This window comes from Poecilia reticulata, linkage group LG23 (assembly GCF_000633615.1).
Source record: "Poecilia reticulata strain Guanapo linkage group LG23, Guppy_female_1.0+MT, whole genome shotgun sequence".
Classification (NCBI taxonomy): domain Eukaryota; kingdom Metazoa; phylum Chordata; class Actinopteri; order Cyprinodontiformes; family Poeciliidae; genus Poecilia; species Poecilia reticulata.
This window is the reverse complement of record NC_024353.1, coordinates 16,947,775-16,963,176: the sequence shown is the minus strand read 5'-3', so window position 1 is coordinate 16,963,176 and position 15,402 is coordinate 16,947,775. Positions and strand designations below refer to the sequence as shown.

Sequence of the window (15,402 nt, the reverse complement as noted above, 5' to 3'; positions counted from 1 at the left end):
AAGGGGTCAGTGCAGTTTGTTTCCTTTGTAAAAGCGGCCCATACAACTGACCCGTATCATACAGTACTGGTGGTGGAAATGCTCTAACCGCTCCTACCAATGTCCTAAGTGATCCTGCTAATTCTGCCTTACACCAAGTTAACAAATAAATTGCCAACAAAGATGAAAGATCTATGTCTGTTCAAAAAATAAAATGCAAAGAGCAAACACACAGTAGCAAAGTTAATATTTTATTTCAAGTAAGTATTTCTGAGTTGTGGTTTTCTGCATAAATAGAACCATGGACGATGCCTTCCGCCTGCCATGCCCCCTTCCCCAAAAAAATCATTAAGAAGAAATCCATTTAAATTCTGGGGTAGTATGTAAAATAGTCTCCATAATCTCAGCAGTAAGTAGGGGGCGCCAAAACTACATTGCTATGCAGAGAACCAATGGAAAACTATCCATCCATCCATTTTCTTGCACCCTTGTCCCTTAGTGGGGTCGGGAGGGTTGCTGGTGCCCATCTCCAGCTTACGTTTTGGGCGAGAGGCGGGATACACCCTGGACAGGTCGCCAGTCTGTCGCAGGGCAACACAGAGACACACAGGACACACAACCATGCACACACACACACACACACACTCACACCTAGGGGCAATTTAGACAGACCAATTAACCTCAATGGAAAACTAGCTCTAGGTAAAAATGATAGGTCATATTTGTTTTTCATCTGGTGTGCTCTAATGTTGCCATGGGCATCAAAACCACCACTGAACGTCAGACTGTACTGTAACTCCTTTCATTAGGACCAGTAAGCATAAGCAGAGTTTAATATCTAAGGAAATAAAACTCATAGATTAATTCAAATATTTTTTTTTAATTAATTTCAGTGTCTCAGAAAAAAATAATATTGGACATTGGAAACCTATGGTGTTGCACCCTAATCAGGGAATTAACTCCAAACACCTGCAAATATTTCTTGAGTCTCTAACAGTCTGGGTCAGAACTCTTACAAACAAGATTCAATCATAAAAACATCATTGTATGTTATTAGCACTTTATGTAGCAGGCTAAAAAAGCCTTATGATGTAAAGAAAATGATGCATCTCTAAACTGAATTCAATAAGCTCCGTTTTGAACAGTACTTGTAATTGAACTAAACTCGCTGCCTGGCAGACCACATTCAAACAAAAAGGAAAATAATAACCGAGCACTTTATTTTATCACAATTTAACTTTAATCTGCAAAGATTAAACTTTTGTGAATTTTATTTTGCTTTTGTATGACTTTAAACATGATATTTAACGCTCCATCTATTTTGACTAAACTTGAGCCATTTTGCAAAGATGAATGGGCAAAACTGGTAGAGATATGACCCAAATGATCCCCCATAAACACATGCATAATTTTGTTTCACTATTTGCAAGGCACTGCATACACACATGTACACACACAGTGCATCATAATATTTAGCACAACTATACAGTTTTCTGCATGTGGAGAATTTAAACTTCCATGTGTTGTGGTAGCCTCAACAACAGCAACTGCCATAAATAAACCTATCAGGAGTCGTCTGAGTCCCTGCAGCTGTCATGGCCGTCGCAGTGGCGACATTTGGTACTGGGCTGACTGCATCCAAAGTTAGAAGTTCTGCAGATGTATTTTGATGTGAATTTAACAGAAAGTATCTGTGTGACTGGGGTGAAGAACAACAGGGCTCCTGTTTGCAGTCTCACTGTACAGCTCTGTCCCAGAACTATTTAAATTTAGCTCCAAATATTTAATCATTTCTTTTATTAATAATTTTACACATTTCTATGACTGCATGAAACTTGACAGTGGTTCTAATGTATTGGATTAAAAAGCTTTATTTGAGAGCCAAAGACAGGATGGTGGATCAGGATGCATCTGTCTGTATGGGATCTGTTGGAGTAGGGACATCAAAAACATGGCACAGAATGAATCAGGAGGGCCCCCTACAGGCTGACTGAGGGAAGTGTCTAATTACGCATCAAGAGAGTGAGGGAAATCATGGTCTATTAATTAAGCAACTTTGTAAAATATGAATGATTTCATAGGTAGAAGTAGTATTAGTATCAACATTTAGCAATGCTAAATGTTGATACTCTGAGGTTTGAAAAAAACTGTTTTTCAAACCTCAGAGTTCAGACATATGTAATCAGAAATTATTTTTATTCACTGTTTTAAAGCTCCAGTGTTCAGAACCTTTATTTGGTTTGCTGGGTGCCTCAGTTTGCAGAGGGTTGATCTGGTTTCAGGTCATTTTTTTGCATGTCTTCCCCTTCTCTGTCTCTATCCTATTTCCTCTCAGACTTATCATTTCAATATTTATTACTGTAAGTAATCATTTTTATATGCTAATATAAAAATTCTAAAAATTATTAGCATTTAACTTTATGATGCAATAGCAGAGACATCCTTAAGGCATCTGCATCTTGAAAAGAATGGATGATGTAGATCCCTGAGTTTTGCATATTTTCAACAGATGTTTGTTTATATCAGTGGTAACTTCATAAAAAGACAATTTAATTTTTTACTAAACCTTTCAGTTTATTATGTCTTGATTCTACAAAAAATGACATGGTGGAATCTGCAGTGTATGTTTTTGAACATTCTGAATTTGATTTAAATCACCCTCCCACCTGATAACAAACATGATGTCGTCTTAATGAGGGTGCTGTGTTGAATTATTTTAATCCTGTGAAAACTTTTACTGCAAGACAATATGAAATGGGCCTGCCTGTTTGAATTTATTTATGAAATCTTAATTCATTATGTGGAATCATTTGGGAGCATTTGAAATGCTTTTCTGGAATTAGCTCTCCCTCAGAATGAGGAAAACATAAAACCCAGAAAATAAACACTTAAACGAAGACACAGCTGCTCCCTGCTAATAGTCATGTAATTCTGACTGTGGCTGTGAAAGCTTCATAAACACAGTAATTAGCTACAGACCCAGACATTTGTAGAGGCCTTGGCTTATCCAGGCCAGAGTTATGAGGTCACCAAAACCGGCTGCAGTGGGTGTGGCTACATTGTCTGGGTTGATGCCGGTCTTTTCTGAACCTACACATTTTTTAACTAATTTCAGAGTTTTAAAAAAAAAAACAAAAACATAAGATTCTAATGTTTGAATCATTGGGGACAAAACCCAAAATATTGATAAATGTTCTGAAATATCTCATCTGATGAAACCTTTATCATGTATTGTCTTGTTTCGTGAGCTGGATGTATCATTACACCACTTGGTGAAAGACTAATTAGTGTTTATCCAGTGTTTCCCAACCCTGGTCCTCAAGGAACACTGCCCTGCATGCTTTAGGTATTTCCTTGTTTCAGTCCAGCTGATTTCAATCGATGACTGATTAACAGGCGTTTTTTTGCTGAACTGCAATCAGTTGAATCAGGCACATTAAAGCAGGGAAACCTCTAAAACATGTAGGACAGTGTGCCTTGGGGACCAGGGTTGGGAAACACCGCACAACCACAAACAAATTTACATGAATAAAAATATCGATCCTAATGGGGATGAGTGGAGTATTTAACTATTCTCTGAAATCACCAGGAATTGTTTTATTTTTACAACAGCTTGTCAAAGACTTCTGAAGCCTGCATGGATCAGTGGGAAAGCTGCATATTATCTCATTTAGAAGCCGACTAAAATAGAGACAGGACTCATAAACAAACTAAACTGACAGATGAAATTATTAATTTCCAACCATTAGACCTTTAAAGGAAGACACAGCTGCTCCCTGCTAATAGCCATGCAATTCTGACTGTGGCTGTGAAAGCTTCATAAACACAATAATTAGCTACAGACCCAGACATTTGTAGAGGCCTTGGCTTATCCAGGCCAGGATGGCCAGAGTTATGAGGTCACCAAAACTGGCAGCGATGGGTGTGGCTACGTTGTCTGGGTTGATGCCGGTCTTCTTCGACCCCACAATTACCCCGACCATGAGGATACCTAAACACAATGAGAAAATGGCAGGAAACTTTTAACAGTGGTCATTACTAACATGACTTTAAGCTGATCATTATGGAGAGAAAAAATATAGGGAGTCACTGGAGAAGTGTCAGACAGGGTAAAAATGTTTGCTGCAGCCATATAGAATAGGAGGAGAAATGAAGTCAAATGAAGTTAAATTAACAGGAAAAAAAAAAACCATCCGTTTCCACTTCCAGAGGGGATTGGAAGAGGAAACTTTGGGAAGGGAGATAAGTAAACATTTCAGTTTCCCAATGGACAAAGATAAAACCCCAAAGCATTTCAAAGAAAAGTGAAAACCCCCCCCAAAAAGAAAAAAAGGAAATAAAGGAAAAGGGGCAAGAAAAGAACAAAAGAGGGAAAAGTAAGTGGAGGAAAAAATAGGAGGAAAAGAGGAAAAAATTAAAAGTAAAAAAGAAAAAAGTAGAAAGAAAAAAGGGGGAAAAGCAAAAAAAAGAGGAAGAAAAAAAAACAGTGGGGAAAAAAGAACAAATGAACAAAAGAGAAATAAAACAGAGTCTATTCTCCTGAGTAAATATTTCCTGAGTAAAGAAAAACTAACCCTGACATGTCGGTAACAAACCAGACTGTTAGTGTTTTTTAAGGAAGTGATGCTGAGCTCCAGTTGTGACACTTTATGTTAGGAGTGTTTACCCTGCAGCAGGGAGGCTATGAAGGCTGTGGCCACGCTGCTTGAGCAGAGCAAAACAGCATGGCTCATCTGAAACTTCCCCTCTGGGATCCAACCGAGTACGACGGCTGCTACAGCTGCCAGGAACCCCACCACCGTGGCCTGGACCTGGAAACACACACAGGGGTTTCACTTGAGTGTTTAAAAAAAAAAAAACTATTAAAAATGACAAGTTGACATTATTAAAAAGAGACAGCCTGTGTTGAAGAAACACATCATTGCACCCGAGTATAATCTGCCACAATCATTTCTGATGTTATTCCACAACGAGGCGCACAAACAGCCCGTCATCCAGTGGTGACGTAGCTGTGTGTTCCTGTGTGGTTAGCAGTGTGTGGGTGGATGATCTGCAGCAGTCACATGAAAACACATCACCTACTGTCAGCTGCAGCTCATGAGAAGGTAAAACAGCCATGGCCTCATTCCTCTACAATAAATTACATTACAGTAAAGAGCAATGTTTTTCTTCCAACCTTAGGTACAACTTACTGTGTTAAAATATCCGTAATTGTGAATATGAAAAAAGCTAAATCAAGAATTTGATTAACTGATAAGAATAATAAAACCTGGAATTACAGAAGCAGTGCAAAACACCTCTTCAATTGTTTTACAGTGTTTCTCACGTTGCTGCGACAAACTTCAGAGTATTTTACTGGGATTTTATACAATGGACCAACAAAGTAGCTCACCGTTTTTAAATAATTCATGTTTTTAAAAGAATTGTTCTGTGAAGGCTTATGGGTTTGATGGAGAACAAACCCCCCAAAAAACGACTCAAAGATCAATTTCCTTCCAATTTAAAACCATTAGCCTTTTTGTGCTCGTTTAACCCATAAAATCCCAATGACAATCCCAAAGTTAAACTGTGAACACGTATTGGGTGCCAATACTTTTGCAGGGTGCTGGATGGGAGCCGGCTGGGTAACTACCTGCTTCAGTGCCAGGTTGCCGATGATTAGGTTCCACTTCTCTATGGGAGAGTCCATCTTCCCAACATTTACCTACATACAGAGTGATAGAGAGTAAAAAATAAACAGTAGTACAGTACAGAAATTGTGCTTCAGCACTGCATGACCAGAAGGAGTCATGCAGTGACAGCATGACCAGAAGGGGTTAAATGTGCTTTTAGAGGAGCTGCAGAGGGTATTTGATCTGACTGAACTCTGCTTGTTGTTAACACAGTGCTGTGAAGGTGGAGCTCCTCCATGCAGGGAGCTGGGGGCCAAAGAGGGAGGGGCCCACCAACTGGAACCCCAACAAAGACCCAGTTCTGCTCTGTCTTTTCTTTATGCAGCTTCCAGCTCTGTTCAGATTGAGAAGTGGAAAAATTCCTCTCTACCTCTATGTGAACAGAGCAGGAAGTGTGTTTAGCTGCCACCTGCTGCAGACCTGTACTCAGAGTTTTATAACCTGATTCTTCCAGAAGGATGTTAGGATCAGATCGGTTCCCCTCCAGGTTTCACAGATGTTCCAGCAGCTTGACTCACACATGAACTAATCTTAACCAAAGTGGTAAAAAAATGGCACACTTTATGTGCAAACTGATCACAGAACTAGAAAGCAGGATCTTCCACAGCAGCAAGCTGATTGCACATGTTGCCATTAGGCACAGGTGACCTTTAAATAGTGGGTGAAATTGAACTTTAACCATGACATGTTGTGATATTATTGCAAAAATGCTAAAATTGAAGATAAACCATTTAAAATTACTTTGCATCCATTTTCTGGTAAAAGTACAGCCGTGTCTGCAGGTCACAGTACCTACTTGTGTGCAGGTGACATCATTCAAGAGTTTTGCACTGACATGAAGGTGTGTTGCGCTTTCAAAATAAAAGCATGTAAGTTAAAAGATTTCCAAGTCAATTATTTTTCCTCTACGATGTCATTTTTGGACACCTGTCTTCCATATTGGGTGGGACGTGTCTCCCACTCCCTCTCACATCCCCAGTTCCTACTCCTATCTATCAGTGTGGAATAATAAATGAGACAATAAATACTCATACCTAGTACTGGTATCAAATCATACAAAGTATTAAAATGCTCAAAAACTGCACACTGTGGTCAGCTGACTCATGGAATCCTTTTGTGACTCTGCCAGCTGAAAACAGGCAGCCACACCATGGAAACTAAAGGAATGATAATGTTGGCAAGCTGCTGTGAATAACACAAGTACATCTTGTTGAACAGCTTTGTTTGAATGCTGGTTCCTGTCAGTACCATGATGCTGTGGTATTTCTTTCTGATGGTTATCCAACCGGCACATCTGACAGCAGCATTTGCATTATAGAGACAGAAATAAAAAAATGAGCTGATGGAGGACTCACAGCTGTGGACAGCCTGGAGGCCAGAGTCATCTCCAGGTTCCCCTTCAGGCCCAGCAGAGCAGGAACCAGGATGAAGATCTCTGTGATGAACTTGAAGGCCTCCCAGTGCTGCGGAAACATTGGAAACAACATCTGACCTCTTATCATGTGGCCTAATTTGACATTTAAAGATAAAAGCCCTGGTGTCATTCAGATAAGAGTCCACAACTCTCCCTGTTGAGTCAACAAAGAGATCAGCTACACCAACCTGGAAAACTTAGAAAACAGAGAACTGATAGAAGAACAGAGAAAGTTTAGTTATTGGTCAAACAATCTCTTGGACAGATTTAGTTTAGTTTTGTTTTGTTTCTGTATTTCTTTATCAGCTGTAGTGACTGTGACTGATCCGGTCCGCTCAGCTAAACCCGTCAATGTAAAGGCGGGTTAAACATGATGATCCAGGTTACATCGAAGCATTTTCTTGTCACCACTAATAAATTCTCTCCCATTTAAAATAGTTCTGTTTCACAATTGTGCTTTAAATCAAATTTCAAAGAGGATTAGAAAACTACAAGAAAGCAAAACTAACACAGATTCAGTAAACCAAATGTACCAGAACCTGTTCTGTGGCAACCAGAAAGCTGCTCGTCTTGTTCCCTGATCTTCCTCATGCTGTTTGTTCTCTAATCAGTCACTACAGTGTTTTATTGCAGAAATTCATGCAAAAAAAAAAAAATCAACAGATCCCTCATACAATTGTGAGTTTATTGCAAATTTTCCATAATAAACTCACAATTAAGTGACTGCTACCTCCCACCTTCAGGTGTTTCTAACTTCTACTTCAAGTTACAGTCCATGATAGAATAAATATGCTTGAATGTCGGTCTTCGTTTTTCTAACTCATCATTTTGTTCTATATGTAGCATTACATATTTGGAACATGGAAAAGCTCCTGTAATCTGGATCCAACTTCCAGAAAACTGAAAAACTGCTGAAACACTGAGTTCCTTTACATCAATAAAGGCTAAAAGCTGCCTTTGATTCATAATAACTAAAACATTGATTACTATATTTGATGATTTTGATGATGGCATTTGACAAAATGTAATGTTTATTGATGTTTCAAAATTGGTTATCGCTTTGTTTTTATAGTGCAAAGAACTCTGAACTGCCTTGTTGCTGAAATGTGCTGCACAAATAAACCTGTCAGGAGTTCACAAAGGAAAAATATCACAAACATCTTTGCAAAAAATTCTAAAGAAGAACCACAAAGATCAATGATTTAAATCACAAAAAACAAGACAAAACACAGACAGATGATCTGCATTAATAATGAGATTAAATCACCTACAGATGAACTTTTTACTAATTAGGATATTTATGATTTCTTTTTTTGCATTTTGGGGATTTTCAAAATAAAGGGTGGTGAATATAAAAGCATGTCACACTTTTCAGAAACTCTTTTTAAAATAACGCATCCTTTCTGCTCCGTGCTCAAAGCAGAGTTTATTCCAGTGATGACTGCATGGCCTTCACAGTGCAGAGTTAATGAGGCTGAACATCAGCTCCACAGCCAGACATTATTTAATAACCATAGATGAGCCGTTAATCCCAGTGTGTTCAGATGGGATCTTTACTGGTTTCACACCAGCTTACCTGAACAATATCCAGCACCATTCCAGCTGACACCGTTCCAAAGCCAGCCAGGAGAAAAGGCACCAGTATCTGCAAAGCCATGGCCAGCGGCGACTCTTTGGGCATATTGGACCCATCTGACCCCAGCGCCTCCACTGTATCCTCCTTCTCCTCCTCCTCGTCGCTGGCGTCGTCCCCGGAGAGCCTCCACTCTGCCAGCATGGGCTCTGTCTCAGCGCAGCCCCCTTCTCCACAGTCCGACAGAGTTATGGAGGAGCGGGAGGCCCGCTCCACGATCCGCCGGCCCTCTATGTGAGTCGCCTCCTGTCTGTAGCCGTTCTGCAGCGAGCTGGCCTCGGGTTTCCCCCCCAGGTCCACCGTGGCTAATCGATCCTCCTGCAGCTTGGTGTAGCCAGTGGGAACCATGGTCTGGAAAATGGAGCCAATGCGCACTGGGGCTACGGGTTTCAGGGAGAGAGCACTCCATCCACCGGCTGCCCCGCTCATCCGCACCGCCAGGCTAGAGCCCAGGGAGTCTCCCAAGGCTCCGCCCAGGTTCTTCATGCTCATGGTGACAACTTCTAGGATCGCAGAGGCTCATCTCTTCTCATCTAGACTGACGGCGGACTTAGCACAACGACAACACAGAGAGGTTCACGCAGCCTTGTTAATACTGGCTTCCAGAAGGCATCACTGGAGGGAGACAGGAGAACAGCCACATGTCAAACAAGAGCAAAATAACCAGGATACAATAAAAACCTCCAGCTCACACTTCCTGTTGGTCACTGACTGACACAGTTAATACTGCTGCTACATCTGCCCTTGATTCCTATAGAATAACAGATAATGGAAGAATGCAGGTTCACTTAGTTTTCTTCAATAACTGATGACATGGTTTAATGTGCCATATGTGCCATATCTCCTTTTAATGTGTCTTACATTATTTATATTCTGATGTGTAAACACAGTGAAATGTTACTGTAAATAAAATTCAAATATTTATTATAATAAGTAATGCAACATCAAGACTGCAGCAATAATTTAGTGAATTATTAAGGAATAGATAGTCTGAGGAACTTTTAATCACTTTTAGAACTACAGTAGGTGCTGAACTATGCAGTGCCTGCAAGGTGTTGAACGTTTACATATGTTATTAAATTAGAACTACAAGTGTCAATGCATTTTATTTGAAATTTATGTAAGAAATCAACAAAATAGCAAATAATCATGAAGGGAATGAAAAATTATATAGTTTCAAGCAAAAAATAAAAATATTCTGAAAAGTGTGGTATGCGTATTAATTTAATAACCTTAAATAACACAATTCAGTATAGCCAACTCCCGTTAAAGGTTACTTACAAAAATGGGAGGAAAAAAATGGAACTTTAAATCTATGGAGAAATGACCATGAACCCAAACTGACGGGCAGAGTTGAAAGAAAGGCTTGGAAGGTTGATATTCACAGATGCCCTAAAATCAGTCTGAGCTGAAGCTGGAAAACCATGAATCCTTATGCTTCCACCTCCCAGATCTGCTTTTAATGCTGCGCAGAAGCTTAAAAAGGTTAAAGTTCAAGCGACTATGAGCAGGAAATGTTTTGTCAGATCGATAAATAGCAGACACTTAGTTGCATCTTATTACAGACCTCCTCTTTCGACGGCTGACAACTTCTACATACAGGACACGGGCAACAACAAAAACCAAAAACTAACATTACTCCTTTAGTTAGACTATGTCCTTATATTCCAAATATCTTCATGGGTATTTTGGACAATTTGCTTATGAATAACGTTATAGGAAATAACCAGTTATAGCCGTCGGGAGTGCCTCTAAATCATCTATTAGTTTCAGTTGACCACGTTAATAGCAACTTTCTTTTAAAAAGGGTGGTGAAAAAAGCTGCCAACTGTGGTCTATATTAGCTAAACATCTTCGGGAGCTGAAAGCTAGCTGTGCAGGAATGAAAACAGTTGGGAAGCTGCTCGCGACACCTTCCGCGTGAACCACTAAGCTGCTTCACAAGACTCGTCTCGACAAATATCAATAAAATATTCCAATATCTACAGTTTTGTTAGTTTTTCTTTTTCTCCAAGGAATTACCTGTTTTCGACCCGGAGGAGAGATGCCAGTTTTACGTGACAGCCAACCAGACATCCGCGTCACAGGAAAAAAAAATGCCAACAAAGATCGTCAATAAAAGACGATAGAAATTCTATTTGAAAATGACGGAACTGGTCACAGGAGCAATGTTAAGCGTGTCTACAAGGTACATAAACTTCACAAAGATAGCAGTGAGGTAGGGAGCAGGCTACATCAAGGATTCGCTCTGGAATCTGTCTTGTCTCCATACCTGACTGGTCAAAGCTAAACAAGTTAATGCTACACTTCACAGAGATTATTTAAAACATCGGATTTCTCAAACCTTTACACTAGAAGAATCTTAAATTTAGAACTACAATAATATGTGAAGTAAAAAAAAAAAGATCAGAGTGATACCTCTTACCATACAGTCTCTCTTAGCCAGGCCAAACGAAAAGTGCCACACAGCTATTTGGATTGTAGTATGTCAGGGGAAAGGACGGAGTGCTCGTTGTTGAGAAAAAACGAACAAGCCGACAAATATTACAATTGATCTAAATGTGAAGAAGCTTAATAAGGGCTTTATTTTTTTTTTCAAGTGGACTCTGAAATACATTTTTTAATATAGATTTGTTTTAGCTTCAGTAGTCTTCCTAAACAGTAGGTGGTGCTAAACAAATATAAGTGTGGTAATGTCCGGAAATCATAGCCAGGTGTTAGCTACATGTGTTGCACATGCCGAGTTAAACTTTCCTTCCAACATGGACCTAAACACGAAGAAAAACATTTCCCAGTCTTTACTGTCTTGTGGAAACGATGGAGGTCTGAATTTTTTCTTCACTATCAATGAATTAGTGGATGTTGAATAATAACAATGAAGGATATTTCTATTCTATAAAACACCGTTTACTGTGAGAAGCTAATTAACGGTGTACTGGCCTTTTCAGGAATAGGGTCAACGGCGCTAAAAACATGTTTTATGAAAATTTTCTCAGCGTCATCTACTGGCTATAAGTAAACAGCAGGTGTTGTTTTCTCATGTTTTGGTGGACGCTAACTGCGGAAGCAATAGTTTCGACAACGTCCTAATTATAATAGAAATAGAAAATTGTGCAGTATTTCCATGTTTTTCTTGCATGGAAAAACTGCATGAAAACATAAGCAGTTAGCTCGTCCTGTTTAATTCCTTAAAACGTGGCTAAAGGTAAATAGAAATAAACTTGTTCTTCAACTTATTAATGTTTTCTAAAAAGAGTTATGAGAAATGGTTACAGTTGTGACGGAGCCTCCTGCAGCAGTCTATGTTGCAGTGTATTTGAAGAAGCCTCTGAATGAAGACAGTGTTAAAATTACTGACTTGTAGAAGGCAACGTCTTTCTGTTTGGGTTGCATCTGTCCGAGCCGCAGTTGAGCAATGAACTCATAACTCTTCCCACATTGCTGAGCAGCCAGCATTACTTCTCTAAGTTCACTGCTCATATTTTTCCATCTGCATTCTTCAGACCAGCAAACGGCCAAATCTCCTGAATTTATTACAGTGATCACATTATTTTGATCAATTTCTTTATCAGCGTCTGGCTTCCACTGTAGATGCTCCAATCAGGCTTTTACCAGCTGCTGATTTTATGGAGCACAAACTGTGAGAGTTCTTTGTTTTTGTTGCCTGTCATGAAAAGGAAGAACTGTGATCTTGCAGTAATTGATCATCTAATCTCTGATCACTTGATCAAATTGATTAATTGCTACATCTTATGTTAATTTTTTTAAGCTCATTTAGAACCTAATGCTTCCTCCAAAGACCTCTAAAGAAGATTTGTCCATATAATTATCACTTTTGGACATTTGGGATGAGAGGATATTTTCTGCAGGAGGCTTGGAATCCTACAAACATTACTCTTTCTAAAAACATCAGTATTTCCACTGTAACATAAAACGGATAAAAGCGATGTTAATAAGTGTCCTCTTCTTCCTCCTGTCTCTGTTTGACCCGCTGCTGTTTTTCCTCCAGGCCTCAGTGAGAAGCTCCTCCTGAAGCCCGGAGCGGGCCGATCCCTGCAGACGGAGCGGGTGCCAAGGAGCAGCGGTGAGACCTCCTCCTGAAATATCTGGCCTTAAGTTTGCCCGTAACATTTACATTCAAACCTTTTCTGCCCTTCAGTCCTGGAGCGCCTGCAGAGCTTCCTGCCTCGGATGGCTGAGGCCAACGAGAAGCTGAAGCAGCAGCTGGAGGAGGCTCCTGAAGGACACTTTGACATTCAGAACGTGGACAAGGCAGAACGGGTCATAGAGATGGTGAGTGTCGCTCAGTCTGATCAGTTGTGTGTGTGTGTCTGTGTGTGTGCGTGTGTGAGTGTGTGTGCGCACTACAGCCTTCAGCTGATGAGTGTTTAAAGTTAAGAGCAACACTTTATTTGAGGGGGTGTGCATAAGACTGATGTGACACTGTCATAAACATGACATAGCATCTGTTATGAACATGAAGGAGTCTTCATTAATTACTTAGTTCATAAAAATAAGGTCACTTTTAATGGACTTTTAATGCAACTTTGCATTAAAGGTGTTATTTTCTGAATGACGCTTCAAGACTCTTTCAAGTTCATAACAGGTGTTATGTCATGTTTATGATGGTGTCAGCTGTAATCTCAGCAAAAGGTGGCGCTACAAAGTATTAACGCAAGGGGGCCAAATAATATTGCATGCCCCACTTTGCAGTTTTTTATTTGTTAAAGTTTAAAATATCCAATAGATTTTGTTCCACCTCATGATTGTGTCCACTTGTTGTTGATTCTTCACAAAATAATAAACATTTTGGATCTTTATGTTTGAAGCCTGAAAAGCGGCAATAGGTTGAAAAGTTCAAGGGGGCTGAATACTTTCACAAGGCAGTGTAAAGTGTTACCAAGCTTGGACGTAAAACAGCAAACACTGCCTGGAAGCTCTTAGCAGAGACAGCTTCCTGGTTCTGCAGGTTTTCTTCCAGGATTAGTCATGTTTACAGCTCCGTCCTTCTCAATGTGAACTCTGACTAGCTTTTCTGGAAAATCAAGTGGAAGGATTAAAGGAAGGCAAGGAAGAGGAATCATGTGAGATGCAAAAGAGCATCTTTCATGTTTTGAGTTCATATAGCACAGAGTGGATGGAAATACCTTTCTGTAGTCCCACATTGAATTTATTTTTTTTTTTGCTATTGGTCTAAAGAGACATTCAGTGTTTTCTGTGAGCCAGAAGTTTCACTTTTTGAATTGCAGAAACAAATGAACCTTTTCCGATTTTCTAGTTTACTGAGCTCCACCTGTAGACCTGTCAGGTTAGTTTCCTCCTTCAGAGGATTATCACCTGGTAAAATGATCAGAACCTCCTGGGAACGCTGACATCAGTTATACAAATTCCCCCGTAATGTTTGACAGAGGCAAAGCACTCGTCAGACTAGCGGTGTTTTGCAGAGATTATTGGACGTTCCGTTATTTTAGTGTTCAGATAAAGATCATGTGCTCCTGTCTGTCCAGGACGTAGCTGTGGTGGAGCTGAACGAGTCGGGCAGCGAATCAGAAGAGGAGGAGGAGACGTCTGAGTCCGAGTCTGAGGAATACGTCGCTGAGATCACAGAGAGGAACCTCAAGCTGCCCGGAGGCGGAGGGAACAAAAAGGCCAGCATCCAGGTCCTGGAGTAGGAGAGTCAGCTGCAGAGTTCTGTTGGACGGTTAGCAGAACGCCCCAAAGTACAGAGTGGCAGCTTTTCATCATCCCTATGGGAGTTTTTATAAACATATGATGGGACTACCTCATCCAGCTTGGCCTTCCACTAGTGATCAGTGAGTCCTTCCATGAGTTTAGGCCCAAACCTGCAGGTTCCTAATGTACGCTTTCTGCTATCATTTAAGTGCAACAGTCTACTTTTGCATTTCCTGTCAGAGTACATAAACGAATGAGAAAAGCATTCAATGGGGAAGCTTCCTCTCAAGAAACTTGACGATATCATATAGGGACAACAATCAATGGTACACAACACCTCAGGCCCATTGATGAGCACGATGGAGGGGCTGTTTTTTTTCTAGAAGCCCGGGGAGTCATGTCATGTTTTGCGTGGCAGTCAAGAGATCTGTAATGGGTCTTCATTGAGTTGTTCAAGAAGACCGTCACCAAATCAGAACAAAATCAAGAGTAGAGAGGCTGACAAACAGCGTCAGAGGAAACCCAGGACTATGGAGGATGTGCATAGGTCATGTAACAACCGGTCACTGGTAAACTTTATGGACGACTATTTGCGCAAGGTTTACTTCAAATTTATGCGATTTTATAAGAGAAGTGCTGTTCTACATAAATGAGTGACAGTTTCTGTGGAACATATCTTATGTAAATAATGTTCTGCTTAAAGTGCTTTTTCCCCTTGGTAAATATGATCTAATTAAAGGTTTGATTTTGCTAATTGTTTCAGTTTGACATTTTACTGGTTGCTACCCAACCTGCCAATAAATGTGGAGGATACGGTAACAAGGTCAAGTTGTATGTGGAAATTATTTATTTATTTTAACGCAAGAGTCACATTGTGGAGGAAACTCTATGAGTTTGTATCCGGCTATCTGACTGTATGTTGCTGTTGGACACCATCATAGCCATCCTCCTCTAACAACATCCATACACTCATTGGTTCCAGCTGTGGTCCACATGGTGACTCTGAAAACCACTAAGTCTCCATGCGTCAC

At 40.1% G+C, this 15,402-nt stretch overlaps 2 protein-coding genes across 2 annotated transcripts in view; one reads left to right on the top strand and one right to left on the bottom strand.

Annotated features, from left to right (window-relative positions):
* The window catches only part of slc41a2b (solute carrier family 41 member 2b), a 28,570-nt gene extending 17,757 nt beyond the window's left edge, over positions 1-10,813 (bottom strand). Inside the window, exons 1-6 of the mRNA XM_017302930.1 lie at positions 10,721-10,813; positions 8,642-9,313; positions 7,007-7,114; positions 5,612-5,683; positions 4,646-4,790; positions 3,824-3,970 (exon numbers count right to left, since the gene is read on the bottom strand). Of these exons, the coding sequence (XP_017158419.1) occupies positions 3,824-3,970; positions 4,646-4,790; positions 5,612-5,683; positions 7,007-7,114; positions 8,642-9,190 (1,021 nt within the window). The 5' untranslated portion in view covers positions 9,191-9,313; positions 10,721-10,813. The remainder of the gene's footprint in view (positions 1-3,823; positions 3,971-4,645; positions 4,791-5,611; positions 5,684-7,006; positions 7,115-8,641; positions 9,314-10,720) is intronic.
* A 563-nt stretch (positions 10,814-11,376) lies between these two features.
* nopchap1 (NOP protein chaperone 1) lies at positions 11,377-15,195 on the top strand. Its single transcript, XM_008401504.2, has 4 exons — positions 11,377-11,521; positions 12,708-12,782; positions 12,858-12,991; positions 14,206-15,195. Exons 1-4 carry the CDS (start codon positions 11,392-11,394, stop codon positions 14,368-14,370), a joined length of 504 nt encoding a protein of 167 aa, XP_008399726.1. The 5' UTR covers positions 11,377-11,391; the 3' UTR covers positions 14,371-15,195.
* The last annotated feature ends 207 nt before the right edge of the window (positions 15,196-15,402 follow it).